Raw genomic sequence first — 13,453 nt, 5'->3', positions numbered from 1 at the left:
CTCCCCTTCCTGAAGGGACAGGAAAGCAATAGGAATCAGGGCCTCCTGATCCCGAAAAACCTAACTCTCCAGGTGAGAGTTGAGTTACAGACACTGATCACAGAGGTTCAGAAGCGTCCAAGTCTGGCACCTGCAGCCACCCTCAGACGGGGTAAGCCACCACAGAAACCAGAGGGACCCCAGCATAAATCAGTCCAATAACTGCTGTTGCTGTCCCCCGGTCCTGGCCTAAAAGGAGATGCATAGATTCAAAAGAACAGAGACTTCAGTTCAGAATTAAACCTGCAACGGTTGGAGCCCCAGGGGCTTCCCCACAAAGGGGATTTCTAACATGGGAGGGGTTGAAAGACGGTCCTCTTCTGAGGAAGGAGAAGACTTCTGACACTACCCTCCTGGTATCCCCTCCCATAGTGGTTTGACCAGGCACGCAGTCTTTGTGCACTGCAGCCACAGGACTGACCTGTTGTGCTCACCCTAAGAGAAACACACACACTCGACCCCAATACAGTAGAGGCAACTGGAAGAATAGTGCCCTCTTTCTGTAAAAGCATGCTGACCAGTACTCATACAGTGGTATCCTATCCTATGGAGGGTGGCACACCTACAAAACCACTTGTCGTGCTTGTGGGTAGAATCCTATGGCACAGCAAGGACTGAGCATCACCTGTTAAGAGTTTGTGGCTGCATACTGCTAAAAAGCAGAGGGTGTGATGGCACCTTCCTCACCAGTGCTCCCTAGCACCTTACGGTGCAGAACAGATGAGGAAGCAAATACCTTGATGCGACGATGGCAGAACCCTGGCACGGCTGTGTACTACATAGACACAATGCCACCTGCCAGTGCCCAAGGCGCTTGGAGGAGTAGATGACCCCTGCTGTACCCGACTGCACATGCTGTGTTCCACTGTTCCTATTCACTCCATAGGAGTTAGTGCAACAGCGTATGGCGTCCACAGTACCACCGGGTCTCTGATTATGGCGTGGTGGTGGGTGGCGTTCTATGGCATCACCCCAGTACCCGATAACGCTCCAGGAGGCTGAACACAACCTTTGAAATGGCGTCTGGAATAGCACATCACTGTTTCTCTCATGACCTGGCAGCAGCAAAGTCCATGGTGCTCTGAGGTGGTGTCCTATGGCAACCAACTGCATCCACTGGTGCCCACCTTTATGACTGTGCCTGAGGGGCCCATAGCACTCATGCTCACCAGCGATGGATTACATCAATGGCACCAAAAGATGCTGCACCCAGGGCTTTGACTGTGCTTGACAGTGTCTTGACCAGTTTGACGGTATGTAGCACCATCTCCAGCGCCCCAGGCGCCCATATACATAGACAGCCTGGTGGCATTGACAGAGAACACTGTGCCCGAAGGCATCGATGGGTCGGTGATACTGAGGATGCCAGAGGCACCTGCAGGCAGAGGCTCTGCAGCCCTGACACACTTCATCGCTGCCCAAAGTAATCAATGGCTGCCAGCGCTATCAACGGATCCGCTCGGCCCACCTACACATCTGAGGGAGTCAATGCTGCAAGCTCAATGGCATCTCTCGCCAGTGGCCATGGTTGACGATAGCCTTGACAGCAACCTTAATGCTCAGTAACACCAATGGTGCACCAAGCCAGACAGGGCCTCTGATGATACCCGATCCCAATGGCTCACTGATAAAATCAGCATCCATGGTGCCCAATAGCCATAAGCCAGTGATGGGACAACACAATGCCCCTTTGCAGCATCCAGATGGGGCACAGAGGAGTCTTGAGGGCACCAGACCAATGCGCCTGGATGCCTCGGATCAATTGTGACCCAGGTATGCAACAGCACTAAGGTCGTCCAAGGTCCGAAACACCTGTTGCTCGAGGGTTTCAGTGGAACTCTAAGATGACCAGGGTGCTCAATGGCAATCCCAGTACCTTGTTGATGGTGCTTGACATCGCCGAGAGCAGCAACAAATGGCATTGCTGGCCAACATGCCTGACTGGCCTCCATGGCAGCCCTGCACCTCAATGGCAAAGGGTGTCCCACGGCATAAAGGCCATGCACCTCAATGGGATCGAGGCCAGCCATGCATGCACCTCAATGAGGGTGCCGATGGGATCGAAGGCAATCTATACCAGAGGGCAGCTCAGATGAGGACCATAGTGCTCTATGGCAGTCCTGGCCCCAACATGGTCTGAACCACAACGCTAGCGATCAGTGCTGCTACTCCGTTGCATTGAGGCCCAAGGCGCTCTATGACGCTAAGATCAATACTGTTCCTCCAGTGCATCGAGATTCTACGGCATCTGCCGATGCCTATGACACAGAAGGCCCAACCAGCACGAAGCATGCACAGTGCTTGATGGTGCCCACATGGCCCTTTTGAAATCGAGGGCTGTCACGCACCTCGATGGCATCAAGGGTAACCTTGGTGCTCAGTGGCAGTCCTGGTCCGTGGCACTGTCCTGACATTGGTGTGTCAAGTCATTGGTGCTTGGGCAACAGTTACTGGGCATGGCACAATGCACCAAAGGAGCAGCAGCAATGCCGCTTGCCCAGGTTCCTGCTCACCCTCCCTCACAAGGAGACTGCACTGCCATTGCAGGCAAGCAGGAGGGGAGGCTACGTCTTCCAGGGCCATGGAGACTTTTTCCTTATGAGGGGAGGATGAGCTCTTCCCCCACCCCAGAAATGGTGTGGTCCTCAATCTCTTCACTGTATCGATCAGTGAAATGACATGGAACTCCTGCCCAGGTAGAACTCAGGAGACTCTGCAGGTTCAGCAGCCCTCACAGATCACCCACGGACTGCATTCTGTCAGTCCTGCCAGCACCTGACAAAGGTACAAAAACAGATAGGGCAAGGAGAGGACATAAATACTGCACCTGTAGTTTAGTTTGTAAACCGGTGTGATTATGGCTTTGTCCTGAACGTCAGTATAGTAAAAAGAAGTAAATAAATATTTAATAAGAGACAGTATCACACTCTGCCGGGCTGCACAGCAATTAAGGCCTGCCATGCGGATGGCAGACTGTGGAAGGAAGAGGAAAAAAGAAAATAAAACCTACCATAAGCTAAGGGAAAGAAAAACAGTTGCAGCTCTAGAAAAAAAATCAATTACAAAAACTGTGAGGCGAGAACAATGCTGAATACTGTGACATCTCCCGTGACCACACAGCTCTGCAGAAAAAAAAAAAAGAAAACTGAGGGACTCTGCCTAGGGGGCAGAGTGATAACTACAGCTGCACATGCTCAGTAGGGCATGTTTGAAAGTTCTAGAATATTTGAGAGCAAAGTTCCAAACCAGACTCCATCTTCACATGTGTGAAGACTACCATCCTACTTGTCCTCTGAGAAAAATAACTCTTTAGACCTCATTTACTAAGCATTTTCCCCCGCAGATACAGAATGGGAGAAAAACCTTAGTGAATCAAGCCCTTTGTGAGTTTGCTTGGTGAGAGGTGGTATATTAAGATAAAAATAAACTACTCACTACTTTGAGAGGCACTAGTCAGAGAATAAAAACAGTTTACAGAATTGCACCTCGGCCAAGCCATAACTTAAATCATTGCTTTTGTAAATAATAATATAATCAAGGGGATCCCCAGAGTCTCTGGGAATGCCATCTAACTTAGCACTGTGCCTCCTTTGGAGGATTTAGCTTCTTCCTTTCCTCGGTCTTGCCAGTATGCCCCCCTCCTATAAAATAACCAGTCTTCTGTTCAGCCAATATCAATTCGCAGATGAATTTCCTGGTTATCAGTCAGAAAAGGAGAGACCCTCCACCAATCTCTGGGTACCAATTACTAAGAGTTTCTAAATAACAAACTTCCTGGGATTTCCCCCCCTCCTGCAAGATCAATATTACACTGAGCCCACTGGCTTTCCCAGAAGGTGGCTGTCATGGTAGGAGGAAGGCCTCAATTATTCAGAGGGTAAAAGTCCACAGCTCCTTTTCTTTACAGCTTCCTGATACACTACAAGTAAGGCACCTATATAACATAATGGGCATGGGCACATAAGCAATAATTTAAAGATTATAAGGTTGAAACACACCCCATCCTCCACCCCAGCATTCATTAATCTTCCCAGAATGCAAATCTGTTGGTTCTGTTTCAAACCACAACTTTTTTTTTTTTTCTTTTGAACACAGCAAGGACAGGAAAAGGGTGGGTTCTAAAAAGGAGAGAAACTGCATGGAACAGTAGACAACCAAACTATCAGAGATCAAGAGCTGTAAAACTGCACCTCAATCTGAGCACTTCCCTTTCCTGCTCATGCCACTAGCCATATCAGTCTTCTTTAATTCAGAGCCAGAATTAGCACACAGGAAAAGGACCGAGGCCCCAGGGCTTGGAGCACCTATGGGGCCCTCCAGCTTCCCAACTGGGCAGTTTTATTTTAGGGCCATGACTGCATAGTTATATTGCAGGTCCCTTCTGTATCTCTATCTTTAGGTGTCATGTACATGATGATTCCTACAATCTACACAACACAGTAACCTGTTTCTATATATACCCTTCTAACGTGGCCTGTTTTGCAGATCATGAAAAGGTAGAAGAGGCAAGGTTTAGGCAGATCCCTTTGGAGGATAACCTCATTACTTTCAGCCTGAGATGAATCCTCACAGGACAGAGTGTGCATGAGCTAACCAGAACAGAACAGAGCAGGAAGAGTGGGGGGGGGAAAAAAAAAAAAAGCCACCCATTAGACCCAACCCAAGAGAGGGAGAATTCCAGTCACTCACTGTTCCTGTTCACCATGTCCATCCAGATTCAAGAAGTGCAGCCTTCCTTACCTTACGGTGAAGTAGCTGAGACTGTGGCCCTCCATTTCCTTCAATCTCATAACGGACTTTGTTAAAGAGAGCCACGCCATACTGTTCTTCATAAAACTTGCAGAACTCCCTCAGCACGTTGTCTGTTCTTGCTGCAAAACAAAAAAAATTGTATTTTGATTTTGCCTATATACCAACACGTGTCATGGATACAATATTCTGTTTATAGCAACTCCTGGACTAACAATGTGAAGAGTGAATTACCACAGCCCAACACCATGGATTAGAAGGGTGCACCTCCAGTCCAGGGCCAAGCGTCTCGTATAAGCATGCTATTGATCTGCACATGGTAGCTGCGGTTTCTGCTTAGTTCACATATGATGAATGCCTGATAGGACCAGGAGTTCTGACACCCAGACCTTTCTCTTTGCCTGCTTTACTTGTCCACTCAATGAAAACACAACCACAGCAGGGCAACTTAATACCATGCTGGGCATAGCCAGCACTATTAAAGAGGTATACAGCTACAGATATCACTACAAGCCAATAGACGTGAACCCATCCATAAAAAAAAAAAAAAAAATCACGAGTTTGTTCTGTGGTTAAGGAGGTAGACGAAGATTATATCACGAGACAAACACATCCTAGTGTGGTGTTAACATAGTCATGCCCCATCCGTTGGGTTGTACTAAATTATATCAGTACTTTTATATCTGCATCAGAGCCTCAGTCACCTTCTCCCATACAAGAAAGATATTTTGACCCAACACCAAAGAAATGACATAACTTGTTTCTGATTTGCCGTACATTTTCTTACACTCATGTTTTGTAAACCACTGTTGGCTGGTTTTTGTTTTTTTTATTGAAAGATGATTTTATAAAATCAAAGCAGGTCAGTAAAGATTTTCACTTTTGCTGAAGTCCAGGGTGTGTTCTGTTAGCAAGGAGCTCTGGGACGGTTTCATAGATTTGCTCAACAGGTAGACATGCTGAGGATTCTGTCGGTAGATAAGATAAACCCCGACATACATGTGCTTTTGGGAATAGTACAGATGACAAGGTGTGTATGTGGGGGAGGGAGGGCACAGATACTAAATATACTGCATGTTTTTATTATTAGCCATCCTTAGCTTTACATCACATCACTAGCTCCCTTCTACTATAGATTTTGATTATGGAAATAAAGGAGTGTCCCCATCAAAGGCCTGCAAGAGACCACTAGAAATATTTGCTTGCTTGACTGTTAAAGAACCTGACAAAGGCAACCCAGGGGTCATGAAAGATTTCCCACAACCAAAATGCGGCAATTCAGCCACTTCGCCTTGCTCGAGCAATGGGACCTACACAGCCTTGCTTAGACACTAATTCTGACATAACCCCGTTATTTCAGAGCTAGCAGAAGCCCTACCCTAGTTTTCCCAATACAATTCAGTTCTGACCATCAATCCAAGCACTGAACCAGCCATCTCTGCAAATACACCTTAACCTGACCAGTCATATTCGCTTGCTGTTTCAGTACTAAGTCCCCCACACGGTTCTACCAATGTAGTAAATCTTTACACCCCCCCCCCCACACACACACACACACCCCTTTACTATCCCAGTCCTGGATACAGCTCTGCCAATTCACTTCAGAACAGCAACCCCCTGCTATTTTTAATCCTGGCTGGTCACTGTTTTCTTCCAAAGGCAGTTTAAGCCTACGCTGGCCAAACTCCTGACGTCAGCTGCTGTGAAATTGTGCAGGGAGAGATCTAAACCATGCTGAACAAGTCAGTAAAAACACAAAGCTAAAAGGCCACATTACCCCACCTGCTGTTCCACCTCTTAATATTGGAATGCAAGGTTTCTATGCACAGAATGTTCTCGCATGATAAAAAGGTCCCAAAAAGGACTAGCACAGATGGAGAGAGAGAGCGTGGCCCGTAGTATCCCATGCCCACGACATGAACCCTAAACTCAGAGACAGGATGCAATGCATCAGAAATTTAGCAAAGCAAGGCTTCTAGGCCTCCGTTTTTTGTCTGCTGGCTCTCATGGTGCACTGAAAGCCACCAGACTTGCATGGAAGTTCTGTCACTGACCTCTGCTAGGAATGCTGCACTGCTGAGGTTCCTGCCTTCCCAGGGACATCATACACAGCTGTAAATCTTCCCGCCCTCCCTCCCTCCCCCTCTGTCCTGCTTTCTATGATACCAGCTTCATCAGGAAGCTGAAACCTAAAGCTGCTATTGTGGCTTTTCTTCTGACTTAAAGTTGGATCTTGGCCATGTTTTCCGTAAGCCTGCAATAATCAAGAGAAGAAGAAAAGGTTTCTCTCGGGACCCTGCCAAAAAACAGGCACAGTCAAAGCTGCAAACTCTGTACTTAAAGATCAGGGGAAGCTATTCAAAGGACGAGAATGACTAAACCAAGAGTTTCAAAATCATGGGTCAGAGACTGTAAAATAGCCCATGGAAACCAAAATCATGTGATTGAATGGTCATATCAAGGGGGGGGGGGGGGGGAACGACTGAAGAGATCTACCCAGTTACTTCTACCATTCTAGTCAGCTTTGACGCCAAGCAAAGAGGCGTTCTAACCTAGTCAGCACCAACAAAAACCCCACAAACACATAAATCAGTAAGAAACTATATCCCTGGCCGTTTTCTTTTATAACTCAGGGCTTGGTCCACACCAAGGGAACATGTGTCCCTTTCCCGTTTTCAGTCCCTTCATAGGGGTGAAACAGTAGGACGGTGCAGAACCAGCATTAATTTCTATTAGGTGAGAAAGGAATACGTGCTTAGTACATGCCCACTTGGGCACCTAATGACAAAGAAGAATGTGTTTTGAGATCACAATGTAGCCCCCAGTAAACACTACAGAGAGAGACCAACAGGGTATAGCACAGTGATGCTCAGAAGTTGTTCCTAGTACCCTAGAGGCCAAAACGCTGTAGTGCCCTCAACATTACCACATGGCCAAGCATCTTGAGATCAGGAAGAAGCAACTGCTAGAAATCTGGTTCAGGCAGAACCTTCTCTGCTGCACTGAAGATCATGGCAGGCCAGGCTGAAGACAAGCTGAATGAGTTGACCGTGGCTATCTGGGGAGGCAATCACACTTTAGTTCTCAACAGCACTCTCAAAGTTGCAATGCTTGTGTGTGCAGCTAGATATTTGCTCTGGGGCTACATTACATAGTACAAATGTACCGTAGTAGTGTTTTCTAAACGTGTAGGGGACTTCTAGTGCTGTGTAAGAGCTACACTTCATGCTTTTAACCCTGACCAGAGAGAACTCTCCCACAGCACAAGCATTTGTACGTAGAAACAGAATGGGATGGCAGATCGGGATCTTTAGACCCATCTAGTCTGTCCAATTTCATTCTTGGTGGATGCTATAGAATCAGGGCCGGTACTTTCATTAGGCAGTCACCTAGATCACCAAGATTTTGGGAGTGGAAAAATCCTGCCAGCGTGATGTCCAGAAGGTGCTGTACCAGCGCAAATACCAAAGAAGGGAGCACTACCGCTGGTAGTTAACTTGGGGAAAGTGCGGTGAATGATCGAAGGTTTGCCTAGGGCTCCAAATTATGCTTGCACCGACCCTGTATAGACTCCAGTGGATCTCAGGATTTCCCTTCAGAACTAAAGATCCTCTATGCCTATCGCATGTTGTCTTGAATTCTGTTACTATTTTTTTTTGTCTCCACCACAAACTAGAGGGCCTTGCAAAAAAAAAAAAAACCCACCACCGCTTCTTCATTCCCTTGTACATTTTTCACATTCTGCCATCTACAAAAAATACAAATAGGAGTTTGTTTCACTGATCTACACAACATACTCTACACTTTCATCAAGAACAATTCTAGAAATATTCCAAAAGTAATTTAAAAAAAAAAAAATCTTGATTGAATAAGTCTAAACATCCCTTGACACTATCTGGTGGAAGCACCTTTTGCAGCAGCCATGAGCTGATATAAATCACTCAAAATGCAATATAATGTCTGTCACCCTACTCCAACAAACCGACCCAGGGTGGTTTACATTTCAAAACATATACATCATATAAAACAGATTCAATCATATGTAAAATGCACAAGCATATACTATAACTACTCAAAAGAGGCAAAATCTCAGAGGAAGACGACAAAGTAGGGATGCCCGTTTGTTTTACCATGAATGGGTAAAAAAGGGACAAATGAGGCCATTTTCAGTTTGTTGCCAGCTCTTGTGGTTTACAAAAGGGATGGTGCAGTGTTTGCCCATTCTTCTTGGCAAAAGAGTGCAAGCTCTTTCAGGTTGCCTGGATTATTTGTGGCTTGCAATTTTCAAGTCTTAACACAGATTTTCTATTGGATTCAGGTCTGTACTTTGACTGGACCACTCAAGGACGTTCCTTTTCTTCTTAAGCCACTCCAATCTTGCTTTTAGCTATGTGCTTAGGATCATAGTCCTGCTCAGTGAATCTTCTCGTCATAGATCTATAGCGGTCTGGAACAGGTTTTCCTCCAGGATCTGCCTGTACTTTCCTCTCAGTTTTCACAAGCCTCCTTGTCCCTGCAAAGCTTCCCTACAACCTAATGCTGCCACAGCTCTGCTTTACTGTTTATATTTTACATCATTTATCAACCACTACTCCAGCGATCTCAGTGGTTCACAAATGAAGACCTACATAGTATTTTAGAACCAATAATCAAACAGTACAAAATACAAGACAAACTGTAGGGATATGTTGCATTTTTATTTTATACTACACATGCAGAGAGACCAAAATAAAGTTCCACTTGTCTTATCAGACCACAAAACCTGTACACATGTGGGAGAAGTATCCCGTAAGTGCTTGCAAACGCTATGCAGTACATCGTATGGCTTTTCTTCAGCAGTGGCTTTCTTCTTCCTGGTCAGACCATGCTGTGGAGTAATTCTGAAGAGGCAACATTTTCCCCCCAGTCTCTGTAGTTTTTTTAAAATTAATCTTTAGGCCTCAGTAACCTTCCGCAGCAGTTTCTTTCACCAAAGGCTGTAGACTTGAGGGACAACCTAATTTTGGCAGTGTCCCAGAGGTGCCAAACTCTTTCAACTTTACAATGAGGCTTGACAGCGTGCAAGGGATATTCAAACATGATGAAGTTATCTTATAGCCTTCCCCCAATCTGTACCTTTAAATTATGCCAAACGAACTTCAGGATAACGTCATTCAAGCTTTTCTTAGACTAATCTTCATCCAGGAGTATTCAGATCTGCTCTGCTATTGTGAGAGAGTGGACACAAGTAGGCTCTACTTAACTTATTTTGGGCCCTGTTAAGAAAATTTTTGAACCAGAACTAATTTGGGTTTGCTATGACAGAGGGTATGAAAATGTATGCAATCAAGAATTTTTGGCTTTTTATTCTTAATTACTTTTGAAATTTTTCTTTAATTGTTCTTTTACAATGAAAGTACAGATGTTGTATAATTCAGTGAAAAACTCCTACTTTAAAAATACAAATCAAAATGCATTAAAGACAGCAGAATTAGAAAAGTGAGAATACCCATATCTCACATATTTTTATTATGGCTTACAAATATATAAAAACAATTATTGCAGTAAATACCACTCACCAAAAAATGTTAAAGACACAATTATACACAATCCAAGAACAGACAATACATAAATGCTTATAACAAGGATACAATATGAAGATCACAATTTATGCATCAAGTGCATATAACCAGTATTGCAACTTATGAAGTAGACACAAATTCAATGCAACTAACAATGTATTATGCAAGAAATCATGTCCCAAAGTATCAGTTATATATTAGTCTAAATATGGCTCATATTAATTCAAATCCTACTTCCAGCACATTTAATCTAGCTCTGGCATTCACTTGCTGCTTGTGAAAGTGGCAACATGCACTTTAAAGAGAGATTTATTCATTTTTTGCGAACACGAGGCATTGAAAAATCTTTAATATGAATAAATACCACTCCTTGAAGTGGTAGTGTAAAACTAAGCTTTGACAATTTCAGCCATATGGTGAATATTGTCCAGATAAATCCATGAGGAATTTTGCAAAGTTTCAGCTCAATACTTGTTTATTGCTGCTGTTGAAAAAAAAAAAAAAAAAGTTGTGTTCTCCTGATGTTTCACCCATTAATGGGATTCAGAGGCCTCTTGCTGGGATTTGAATATGAGCAATGAATAAGTCACAATCTTAATGAATGAAAGTGGAAGTACCGTAGTATGAGCCCATGTGGGCTAGAAGAGAAAGTGACATGGCTGCCATCGCCCACTCCTCTTCCCCCCACCATCAGGAAGAGCCGCAGGCCCGCCCAGTGTTAGGAGCAACATGGGGAAGAGCCACTGAGCCCACCCCTTGGCCTCAGAAGTAGGTGAAAGAGTACAGGACCCTCCCATGGCCTGGAGAACTGCAGGAGGAAGAGCCACGGGGCCTGCGTGTGGCCAGGAGGTGGCAAAAGAGCAGCATCAGGGGTCTCTTGGCCAAAAGAAATTGGAAATGTCCACTCAGCTGAGGGAGCTAAAAAAAAAAAAAAGAGGAGACTAATGTTACCTCTGGAGGGGGGAAGTGAGTGAGAAAGACAGTGCAAGAGCGAGAGAGCATGTGCATGTGTGCGATAACGTGGACATGTGTGCATGTGCGAGTAAGAGAGAAGAGGGTCTGTACAAACCCCTTCTCCTCCGCTAATTCAAGATAATACTAGGGTATCTAGAAATCAAACGTTCCCAGGTATGAAGAGTGTGTGTGTGTGTGGGGGGGGGGGGGGGGGTGGTATAATCCTTATTTGTTTTAATTTTTGTGTGTTATTTGATGTGGCTGCTGCTTTGAATTATTTTATTGATATTTGGAAATGTTTTATATGAGTTTTTAATTACTGAATGCTATTCTGTTCATCAGCTGATTAAAAATATTTGTTTTTATTAGTTTGGTTCTACTATTATGACTGATGTTTTATATTTCAAGATTTTATTGTTTGATGTTATGAGGAATGGTGATGTTTCTGGTTACTGTATACAAGGTCAGTCTTGTGGTTTCCAGTTCAGTTTTTGCCTGCATGTTTCTATTTTATGTTTTATGATGCCTTCATCCTGTAATAGGTAAGAGTCAATCTGGGTTCTACATGTATGCCTTGAGTTATTCTGCTGGCATGTACGGTAATTTCTGTGTAGGGTTCTCTAGCACAGTTGTTCTCAACCTTTTTTCTGTCGGGACACACCTGACAGATGATTCTCACATGCGTGACACTGACCCATGATCATCACAGGGCTAGATGTAAAAGTACAGTTTGCATCCACGGGAACCCCCCTGACCCACAATAATGGATGTAAAGCAGAATTATGACATTCCCCATACAACTCACCCTACAAAAAAGATATTCTGGTTCTGGTGTCATCTCAGTAACAGCAACTCAAACTCCTACTTCCAGGCTCAATAGCCCTACTTGTGAAAAGACAGCAGTTTACCACCAATGCATGTCCTCTTGAGAAAAAACAACAAATAAGACTGATACAAACGCTTACATGCTAGTAAAATATCTCGGTAACAGACACAGAACCGACCTAACATACTCCCAGGATCTGTAGTAATGCACATAAACTAATCCGCACACAGTTACACCTGTATTATGGAATACACTCAAACAGGAGCAACCTTATCTATGAAAAGGCAACACTACAAATATTAAATCATGTCCTAAAAACCAATACACCTCTTATTAGGAAAACAGAACTAGTAAGCAGCTATAGATCCCCACAGAAATAATTGTAAAACTATACTAATAAGCAGAATAAATGTTTCACAACAACTATGAACAGAATAACATCCAACAATTAAAAACTCATAAAAACTATTAAAAGTTCTCCAAACACCAATAAAATATTTAAAAAAAAAGCAGACACATCACATAATATTAAATAATTAAAATGGCAGTAAATCAAGAAAAATAAACTTAAAAAGCCACCTTTACTTATCCCCTCCAGCAGCTCTCCTACTCTTCCATGCAGGCTGTAGCACACACCAGAAGCAGCAGTAGTGGCTAAGCTCTATACTCATGGTCCTCTTCCTTAGAGCCCATGTCTCTCACACACACACACACCATATCAGTCATGCCCCCATGACCAGTTTCTGTCTCTCACACACACCAATCATCTCCCAAACAGTCTTTGACAAACACACCAGTCACCTTCCTGAACAGTTTCTCTCATGCCATACACACACACACAGGCTTCCCACTCCCGTGTTCCACTTACATATATGGGCTTCTCACTCTCAATCACTTTCTCACACACACTCACCAGTCTCTCACTCCCATGCTTGTTCTCTCCACATGCACAGGCTTCTCATTCCCATAATCACTTTCTTTCTCACACACATACACAAACACCAGTCACCTGATCTCTCTCATGCATACACACACACAGGCTTCTCACTCCCATGCTGTGTCTCACACACCCAGCTTTCTCACTCCCATGCTCACTCTTCACATGCACAGGCTTCTCATTCCCATAATCACTTTCTCTGTTACACACATACACCCCCACACCAGTCTCTCATTTCCATGCTCGCTCTCCACGTGCACAGGCTTCTCATTCCCTGAATCACATTCTCTCTCTCTCACATTCACATACACACCAGTCACACCGTCACCTTACCAACCAATCTCTCTCTCATACATGCATACACTCACAGGCTTCCCACTCCCATGC

At 44.4% G+C, this 13,453-nt stretch overlaps 1 protein-coding gene across 2 annotated transcripts in view; it reads right to left on the bottom strand.

Moving 5' to 3' along the window:
• The window catches only part of LOC115098164 (niban-like protein 1), a 165,686-nt gene that overhangs the window by 63,986 nt on the left and 88,247 nt on the right, over positions 1 to 13,453 (bottom strand). For both annotated transcript variants that reach the window (XM_029614545.1, XM_029614546.1), the window contains exon 2: positions 4,780 to 4,910. In XM_029614545.1, coding sequence (XP_029470405.1) covers positions 4,780 to 4,910 — 131 coding nt within the window. The remainder of the gene's footprint in view (positions 1 to 4,779; positions 4,911 to 13,453) is intronic.

Source organism: Rhinatrema bivittatum, chromosome 8, assembly GCF_901001135.1.
Source record: "Rhinatrema bivittatum chromosome 8, aRhiBiv1.1, whole genome shotgun sequence".
NCBI lineage: Eukaryota > Metazoa > Chordata > Amphibia > Gymnophiona > Rhinatrematidae > Rhinatrema > Rhinatrema bivittatum.
Note: the sequence above shows the minus strand (reverse complement) of the source record. Positions and strands in the feature narration are given on the sequence as shown.